The 10,219-nt window shown below is 38.7% G+C and overlaps 1 protein-coding gene across 1 annotated transcript in view; it reads left to right on the plus strand.

The window, feature by feature from the left end:
* SHCBP1 (SHC binding and spindle associated 1) overlaps positions 1 to 9,040 on the plus strand; it is a 43,905-nt gene extending 34,865 nt beyond the window's left edge. Inside the window, exons 11-13 of the mRNA XM_055412863.2 lie at positions 4,363 to 4,449; positions 4,826 to 4,967; positions 8,038 to 9,040. Coding sequence (XP_055268838.2) covers positions 4,363 to 4,449; positions 4,826 to 4,967; positions 8,038 to 8,363 — 555 coding nt within the window. The 3' untranslated portion in view covers positions 8,364 to 9,040. The remainder of the gene's footprint in view (positions 1 to 4,362; positions 4,450 to 4,825; positions 4,968 to 8,037) is intronic.
* The last annotated feature ends 1,179 nt before the right edge of the window (positions 9,041 to 10,219 follow it).

Consider the following 10,219-nt stretch of genomic DNA (forward strand, 5'->3'; position numbering starts at 1 on the left):
GTTCCTTCTTTGTAACTTTAATTGTGGGAAATATTTTCTGCTAGTTACCAAGTTGTTCTCACTGATAGTCCCTTTGGTAAATAGTTTATTTTTGGTGTGCCTCTTGGGGGAGGTGCTCAGGGTCTTCCCACTTCACCATCTTTGCCACCAGTCTAACTATAGGGCTTTTTTGTAAATATTCTTTATCAAATTAAGGAAGTTGTCCTCTATTTCTGTTTTCTGAGAATTTTCATAATGAATTTGTGTTCAGTCAGTTCAGTCACTCAGTCATGTCCAACTCTTGCAACCCCATGAACACTAGGCCTCCCTGTGCATCACCAACTCCTGGAGTCCACCCAAACCCGTGTCCATTGAGTCGGTGATGCCATCCAACCGTCTCATCCTCTGTCCTCCCCTTCTTTTTCTGCCCTCAATCTCTCCCAGCATCAGAGTCTTTTCCAATGAGTCAGCTCTTCACATCAGGTGGCCAAAGTATTGGAGTTTCAGCTTCAACATCAGTCCTTCCAATGAACACCCAGGACTGATCTTCTTTAGGATGGACTGGTTGGATCTCCTTGCAGTCCAAGGGACTCTCAAGAGTCTTCTCCAACACCACAGTTCAAAAGCATCAATTCTTCTGTGCTCAGCTTTCTTCACAGTCCAGCTCTCACATCCATACATGACCACTGGAAAAACCGAAGCAAAGAGATGGGAATACCAGACCACCTGACCTGCTTCCTGAGAAACCTGTATGCAGGTCAGGAAGCAACAGTTAGAACTGGACATGGAACAACAGACTGGTTCCAAATAGGAAAAGGAGTACGTCAAGGCTGTATATTGTCACCCTGCTTATTTAACTTCTATGCAGAGAACATCATGAGAAACACTGGGCTGGAGGAAGCACAAGCTGGAATCAAGATTGCTGGGAGAAATATCAATAACCTCAGATATGCAGATGACACCACCTTTATGGCAGAAAATGAAGAACTAAAGAGCCTCTTGATGAAAGTGAAAGAGGAGAGTGAAAAAGTTGGCTTAAAGCTCAACATTCAGAAAACTAAGATCATGGCATCCAGTCCCATCACTTCATGGCAAATAAGTGGGGAAACAGTGGAAACAGTGGCTGACTTTATTTTTCTGGGCTCCAAAATCACTGCAGATGGTGATTCCAGCCATGAAATTAAAAGATGCTTATTCCTTGGAAAGAAAGTTATGACCAACCTAGACAGCATATTAAAAAGCAGAGATATCACTTTGCCAACAAAGGTCCATCTAGTCAAGGCTATGGTTTTTCCAGTAGTCATGTATGGATGTGAGAGTTGGACTATAAAGAAAGCTGAGCACTGAAGAATTGATGCTTTTGAACTGTGGCGTTGGAGAAGACTCTTGAGAGTCCCTTGGACTGCAAGGAGATCCAACCAGTCCATCCTAAAGGAGACCAGTCCTGGGTGTTCATTGGAAGGACTAATGTTGAAATGTTGGCTTTTGTCAAATGCTATTCACTTTCTTTCATCTTAGAATGTCTTGATTTCTCTTTATTCCTAAAGAATATTTTCACCGGGTATAGGATTCTCGATTGACAGCTCTTTTCTGCTAGCTCTTTTGAACAATACTTTGCCACTTTCTTCTGGCCTCCCTGGTTCCTGATAAGAAATCCTCTTTACTTGAATTTTTTTCTCTCACTGATAAGACATTACTTTTCTTTGACTGCTTTCAGGATAACTTTTCCTTTCTTCCCCTTTCCTTTTGGCCTTAAGCTTTTATAAGTTTAATTATGATGTACCTTGATTTTTCTTTTTTTAGCTTCACCCTCCAGGTTCGATCCCTGGGTCGGGAAGATCCCCTGGAGAAAGAAATGGCAACCTACTTCAGTACTCTTGCCTGGAAAATTCCATGGACAGAGGAGCCTTGTAGGCTACAGTCCATGGGGTCGCAAAGAGTCAGACACAACTGAGCGACTTCACCTCACTTCCTTCTCTTCTATGACTGATAACAAAAAATTTAGATCCTTTTTTATTGTCCTATAGGTCCCTAAGGTTCCATTCTTTTTTTTTTTTCTTTTTCAGACTGTTTCCTATCTATCAGACTAGATGATTTCTGTTGTTCTGTCTTCCATTTCACTGACTCCTTCCTCTGTTCTCTTTCTTTATGCTGCTCTGCCCGTCCACTGAGCTTTTTATTTCAGTTATAGTGCTTCTCAGTTCTGAAATTTCCATTTGGTTCTTTATATCTTCTATTTCTTTGACGAGACTTTCTATTTTCTTATTCAGTCTTCTGTTTTTCATTTAAGTATTTAATAATTGCTCACTGAAATAATTGGCTGCTTTAAAATCCTTGTCAGCTAATTCCATCATCTCTGACATCTTCGTTTTAGTTTGTATTGATTACCTTTTATTAAGTTTGACGTCTTCTTGGCACTTGATATGACAAGTGATTTTCAACTGAAACCTGGATGTTTTATTATTGTATTATATTATTAGAATCTACGTCTTCTGTCTTAGGTGGGCTTCTCTTACACTACTACAGGAGGGAATGGGGTAAAGGCTACTGCATTATTACTACCAGGTCTCCAAGTTCCCCATCTGGCCTCCATTGGTATCCAAGTTGAGTGAGAAAGCTGCTTGTTACTGGTGGGTGGGTGTAAGGATTCTAGTTTCTTACATGTCTCCACTGACACTCTGACACATGGCAGGGGGCTTTTTACCACTAGCAATGATGAAAATCTAGACTCCCCCCACTGGGCCTGCTCTGACACCACTCCAGTAGGGAATGGGTGCAGCATCTTGTTATCAGTTGAGGGTATGAGTCCAGGCCCTATATGTAGTCTCCACAAGGGTGAGGGACTTGTTACCAACTAGTGGGGATGAAAATCTTTGCTTTAAGTGATACTACCTCTGTGTGAGTATTGGGGTACCTAGTCACATCCTTGAGAGGGTAGAAGTCTAGGCTCCCCCATGGCACTTGCCAGCATGGATGAAGTTTTCTGTCCTTCGAGGCTTGCCTAGTTTTTGGGTAGAGAGAGTGGGATTGTGGGGAGGCTTTTCTGGTCTGTGTCTGATCTTTATGGATTGCCAGCTGCTTTAGTTTCATGTCTGGAAATGTGAGGCAAAAAGAAAACCCAGTCTACATGAGATTGGTGTCATTTCTCAGGGGTTGAGGTGTCTAGGTGGTCTGGCTTCCTCGCTCCACTTTTCAATCATATTATGTTTGTTTTATATATAATGTCCATGATTTTTACTTGTACCATCATCTTAGAAGAGGCAGCCTTTTCAGTTTCTTTTTAGTTATTAAACATCTGTTCAGTTTCATAATATATTTTGAAAATGATTGTCCCAGTTACTAGGTGGCTGCTGGCTTAAGTTGTTCTTTTCAGGTTTAATGTTATTGCCCATAAATCTATTTCTGTATATAGCTACAAACTGAAAGTCTTAGCTGAAGGCCCATTTCACAGATATTATGACTTCTACAGAGAGTTAGATTGGTGTGTAGTGACCATGCCCCTACATATCAGTAATCTCTAAAGGGGGAATAATAATAACTGTCTTCTCATGGTACAACTCAACATACATTCAATAGATGTGTCATAAATGGTTAATTGCAACTCTTCTTCTAGGATATTGTGTATGAAATTATTCTAAAAGTGAATTTTTAAATAATCATAGAGGTTTGAGTGAACATTTTTACTTACTAAAGTACCTAGCATAGTGTCAGGAAATAAATTATTCCATTACTGTTACTTTTTTTTTGTTGGTACCATTTGGTGCCAAGGGACAATGTGAGAGAATTGGGCTGTGCATGGATTGTTCTGGTTACTATTAGGGTATAAACAGGATATTTGAATTAGCTACTAATTTAACATGTGTAGTAGTGGGGAGCATTAGTTATTTTAATTCACAGAAATGATTTTCAAGTTATCTTGCGATATTCTTGAACTGGTGTGCTTTTCAAAATATAGAACCTTATTTCTATCTACAATTTAACAATATTCTACTAGATTTGAGCACTGTTCTCCAACTAATCAAGTATATCTAAGAGAATGGTTATTTTTAATATGTGCCTCTTTTCATGTAATTGTTAACTGACATTTTTTGGGCAGAATCAGAAAACTGATTTGTCCAGAATGAAAGAGTGAAATAGTAATCAAGTGTTGAAACTCTTAGCCATTGTTGTGTATGTGTGTCTGTATGGTATTTGAATATGATAAACGATAGAGCACTTGCTAGAAATTAAGCAAATGGAAATGTTGATTAGAAATACTTAATAAAACTTTGTATAAAACACTTTATATTTGTGCTACATTAAAAGTCTAAGAAGTGATAAACCTTCTTTTATAGTCCTGCCTATTTAAAACTGACTGAGATTACTTTAAAATGTAATTTGTAGGGTGCTGGTATAGAAATATATCCTGGGAGTAAATGCACTCTGAGTGATAACGGGATCCATCACTGCAAGGAAGGGATCCTCATTAAGGTGAGCCCCTGCTGAGACACCCTCTTTCCAAAGGGTAGAATTTAGGTTTTAGAATTTTAAATTTAGAATTTAGGTTTTACCTAAGAAACAGTTCTGTTTTATGAAATTCCCATGTTATTTCCGTTTTAAAAAGCATAACAGTACATAAATTTTAATGTTATCAATAGTTGGTGGTTGAAAGTCTCTTGTGAATACTTTGCTGTCCATAGATCTGCAGAAATAATGCTGTGTCATTCAGAGCTCAGATTGTGCTACCACATATTAATAAGCATAGCTTTCTATTTTATTTTTAGAATAGCCTGAAAAAAGTGAGATTTTTAAAGCAGGCAGTGTTGAATGTGACAGTTCCCTGAAGCATTTGTTTTCAATGTCACAGGACTTCTTAGATGAACATTATGACATTCCCAAAATATCCATGGTGAATAATGTCATACATAATAATGAAGGTTATGGTGTTGTCTTGGTGAAACCTACAATTTTCTCTGATCTGCAAGAAGATGCCCAAGATGAAACTGAAGGTATGGTATATTTAGTAATTTTATAAATAAAATCTCGACCTAGTTTATTTCAGCATTAAGCTCTGATTAAAGATAGAAATCTTCTCCTTAAAAAAAGATAACTAGCTTTTCCGGTAAGCGGCCTGAGGTGAACACTAAAAATGGTGCGCTATTCACTTGACCCAGAAAACCCCACAAAATCATGCAAATCAAGAGGTTCAAATCTTCGTGTTCACTTTAAGAACACTCGTGAAACTGCCCAGGCCATAAAGGGTATGCATATCCGAAAAGCCACCAAGTATCTGAAGGATGTCACTTTAAAGAAGCAATGTATGCCATTCCGTCGTTACAGTGGTGGAGTTGGTAGGTGTGCACAGGCCAAACAGTGGGGCTGGACGCAGGGTCGGTGGCGCAAAAAGAGTGCTGAATTTTTACTACACATGCTCAAAAATGCAGAGAGTAATGCTGAACTTAAGGGCTTAGATGTGGATTCTCTGGTCATTGAGCACATCCAAGTGAACAAAGCCCTCAAGATGCGGCGCAGGACTTACAGAGCTCACGGTCGGATCAACCCCTACATGAGCTCTCCCTGCCACATTGAGATGATCCTTACTGAAAAAGAACAGATCGTTCCTAAACCAGAAGAGGAGGTTGCACAGAAGAAAAAGATATCCCAGAAGAAACTGAAGAAACAAAAACTTATGGCCCGGGAATAAATGCCGCAAAAAATAAATGCAAATAAAAGTGAAAAAAAAAGATAACTAGCATACACTTAGGCACAGAGATAGAGAAACTTGATAAAGCTATAATATGGAATCTAGGTGTGAAAGAAACTTTCGAGGTCAGCTGGTCAAAGCCTTGACGTGTGGTTTCTGTAGTCCTGCAGTTCCCTTATCATGTTTGGTTTTCTCTAAATTTATAGAATAAGGATGGGCATATACTAGCAGTGGAGGCTGTTGCTAACAAATCCTTTTAGCATTTAAGGATGGAGGCAGGAAAATGAATGTGCCAGGCTGAAAACTGCATTTGCCTGGAGGGGATCATAGAGTTTGCCTCTTCCTGACAGCTGTCTTTCTTGGCAGCAAAACTGAGCTAACTCAATTGGAAATTCTTGGATTTCTTTTTTTTTTTTAGTTAATTTATTTATTTTAATTGGAGGCTAATTACTTTACATTATTGTGATGGTTTTTGCCATACATTCACATGAATCAGCCATGGGTGCACATGTGTTCCCCATCCTGAACCCTCCTCTCACCTCCCTCCCCATCCCATCCCTCTGGGCCATCCCAGTGCACCAGCCCTGAGCGCCCTGTCTCATGCATCGAACCTTGACTGGTGATCTATTTCACATATGGTAATATACATGTTTCAATGCTATTCTCTCAAATCATCCCACCCCCACCTTCTCCCACAGAGTCCAAAAGACTATTCTTTACATCTGTGTCTCTTTTGCTGTTTCACATATAGGGTCATCGTTACCATCTTTCTAAATTCCATATGTATGCATTAATATACTGTATTGGTATTTTTCTTTCTGACTTACTTCACTCTGTATAAATCCAATTTCATCCACCTCGTTAGAACTGATTCAAATGCATTCTTTTTAATAGCTGAGTGATATTCCATTGTGTATATGGAATAAGCTTTCTTATCCATTCGTCTGCCGATGGACATCTAGGTTGCTTCTATGTCCTGGCTATTGTAAACAGTGCTGTGATGAACATTGGGGTACACGTGTCTCTTTCAATTCTGGTTTCCTTGGTATGTATGCCCAGCAGTGAGGTTTCTGGGTCATATGGCAGTTCTGTTTCCAGTTTTTTAAGGAATCGCCACACTGATCTCCATAGTGGCTGTACTAGTTTGCATTCCCACCAACAGTGTAAGAGGGTTCCCTTTTCTCCACACCCTGTCCAGCATTTATTGTTTGTAGACTTTTTGATAGCAGCCATTCTGACCGGCATGAGATGGTCCCTCATTGTGGTTTTGATTTGCAGGAAATTCTTAAATTCCAAGCCATGACCCAGATCACTATGAAATCTCAGCCATGCAGGATTATGCCTTGGCATGGGTGAGAAACGTTTAAAGGATGATGAGTAGTCCTTCTCATCCTTCAAGGTCCATTCCAGCTATCTGTTAGTTCTTTTTCTCCTCATAGTTCTATAGATCAGAAGTTAAGGTAAGCTTGGCTGGGCTCACAAGGGTGAAAGTGAGGTATCAGCTGGGCAGGGCCCTTATCTGAAGTCTCTGGGAGAGAATCTGCTTCCAAGTTCCTTAAGTTGTTGGCAGAATCAATTTCCTTGAGGTTGTAGGACAGAGATCTCTTTTTGTTGTTGATTTTGCCAGCTGTTGGCTAGGTGTTGCTCTCAGCTCTTAGGGATCATGCTTGGGTTATTGCCCCATGACCCCCTCCATTTCAGCAACAGAGGACCTCCCTCAAAGCAAATCTCTCACACTTCAAATCTTTCTTACGCTTTAAATCTCTTTATGCTTTCTTCTCCTTCATCCAGCCAGGGAAAACCTTGCTGTTAAAGGATTCATATGATTAGGTTAGGAATACCTGAGTTATATCCTTTTCTTAAGGCCAACTGATAAGTAAACTTAATTACATCTGCAAGGTCCTTTTACCATTTAAAAGTCGTGAAAGTAACAAGGGGCAGGCATCACAGGGCCATCTAGAATTCTGCCTATCACAGGCAATCACTTATAAAGCTGCTAAATTGGGAGTTCCTTTAGGGAAAACAAAGTACTACTACTGTTTTGTTTATCTTTGTATCTAGCTTCTAATACAGTGCTTAGTAAATATCCAGGAGAGGTCTGTTGAATGAATGAGATCTAGGATAAAAAGAGAAAATTCAAAGTTGGTAATCCTGTATGAAAGTCAGGAAACCTTGACAATTAATACAACTGTTTGTTGAGACACTTAATGGCAGAGAGTTTGGAAAGTCCAGTCAAATGACACAGGACCCCTTGACAGAAAAAACTTGAAAGCTCTGTTAGACTGTAGAAATACATGTTTTAGTTGGGTTAGTTTGTATATTTAACTCAATTTTTATAATCTCTTTGTGTTTTTCTTTTTTTTTTTTTTTTTCAGAAAATAAAGCACCTAAAGTTCAGACAAGTGGAGAGGCAAATGTAGCTGAAAGAGTGGATCTGGAAGAGCTGATTCAATGTGCAACTGGTAAAATGGAGCTTTATGCGAGAGCTGAGCTTTCAGAGCAAGTTGAAGGCAATTGTGAAATTGTAAATGAACTAGTTGCTGCCTCCACACAAAAAGGCCAGATGAAGAAGAAAAGGTTGAGTGAACTGGGGATCACACAAGCTGATGACAACTTAATGTCACAGGAGATGTTTGTTTCAATTGTGGGGAACCAGTTCAAGTGGAATGGGAAAGGGAGCTTTGGCACATTTCTTTTTTGACCACTGTGATGTAAATAGATAGCAAAATACTGAATTTTGCACGTTGCCCCCAAGAATCACTGCTGCTATCATACCTTGCTTCATGTCTGTATTTTGTATCTGATACATTCAGTTGGATTTGAGTGAAATGTAGCTTTATTTCTCTCTGCAAGTGTTGCACGCAAAACACTCTCTTTGTTTTATAAAGTCAGAAAAACATAAAATAGAAAATATTTGGAGATTCTTATCCAGAAAGTCTTGCTTTCTCAAATACATAGTTCCCACATTAAGTCTATTAATAATTTTCTAGTATAAATATACTTTAGCACTTCAAAGATGAGGAAGAAAGGCCAGATGAGTGCACAAAAACGTAGTGTATCAATATGCAGTATTCTTAGAGTTGTCTTTTTAATCCCAATTATAGTGAGTCTGATATCCATGCCTTATTTGCATAATACTTGTAATATTTGCATAAAAGCTTTTGTGATTGAGGTGACCTGCCTTATCAGACTTATTATTGAGAATCTTAAGTGGAAATGCCTTTTTATGTTGAACTATTTATCATCAAAGCAATAATAGCATAGCAGGTTTGAAACAGGAATGAAACGTGTTATTCAGAGCCAGTGTGTACATAGAGCATTTTCCCTGTTGCTGAATATGAATGATTAAAAAGAAGGTACTTTTCTTTCACCATAAAAGTACTCTGATCAGATTTCTTACATAGGCAAAATGATTACCTATAAACCTATATCAGCTCTATGTTCTTGATATCTTATTGTAAAGTACAGCTTTTAAAAGTATTTATATTATAAAAAAGTATATGTGACATTAATGTTCCTACTGATTAAAATTACAATGATGAAAATAATAAATTGAATCTTGTAATATTTTTTCAAGTGCATTATGGACTATAGTGCATGTGTACATGTGTGATCCTTTGAAGTACATACAGTATTTTGACATCATTTTAGTGTTTCAGAAAGAGTATTAAAATTTTTTCTCAGAGAAATTGTTTCTTAAATTTGAATAAGTTGTAATTTTATTTTTCAGTTGCTAAAATGTATGGAAGGATTTGTGTTAGATTTTTTGTTTGACCATTGCAAGGCATTTTTCTTTTACTCTTTAAATCCTGTTCCAGAAGTAATACTTTTGTATCACTTGAGCTAAATTCTTATTTGAAAACCATTTATTCAACTTAAAAAGGTCAAATTGGTTTTCTGATTAAATTTCTGTTTTATCTTAGAGTTTAGATTTTGTTTATTTTCTCTTGTAACTTACTGGGGTGTCAAGAGAATGACCAGGTAAGTAAAGTTAATACCTTCTTTGTTCCTTATTATAGGATGATGGTTTTTCAGATTTCGTTTCTATCTCATTTTAAATCTAACCTTCAGTTCAGTTCAGTTCAGTCGCTCAGTCGTGTCCGACTCTCCGCGACCCCATGAATCACAGCACGCCAGGCCTCCCTGTCCATCACCAACTCCCGGAGTACACTCAAACTCATGTCCACAGAATCGGTGACGCCATCCAGCCATCTCATTCTCCGTCGTCCCCTTCTCCTCCCGCCCCCAACCTTTCCCAGCATTAGAGTCTTTTCCAGTGAGTCAGCTCGTCGCATGAGGTGGCCAAAGTATTGCAGTTTCAGCTTTAGCATCAGTCCCTCCAATGAACATCCAGGATTGATCTCCTTTAGAATGGACTGGTTGGATCTCCTTGCAGTATAAGGGACTCTCAAGAGTCTTCTCCAACACCACAGTTCAAAAGCATCGATTCTTCGGAGATCAGCCTTCTTCACAGTCCAACTCTCACATCCATACATGACCACGGGAGAAACCATTGCCTTGACTAGACGGACCTTGGTTGGCAAAGTAATGTCTCTG

Source organism: Moschus berezovskii, chromosome 22 (assembly GCF_049115385.1).
Source record: "Moschus berezovskii isolate FMDL1 chromosome 22, NW_MosBer_1.0, whole genome shotgun sequence".
NCBI lineage: Eukaryota > Metazoa > Chordata > Mammalia > Artiodactyla > Moschidae > Moschus > Moschus berezovskii.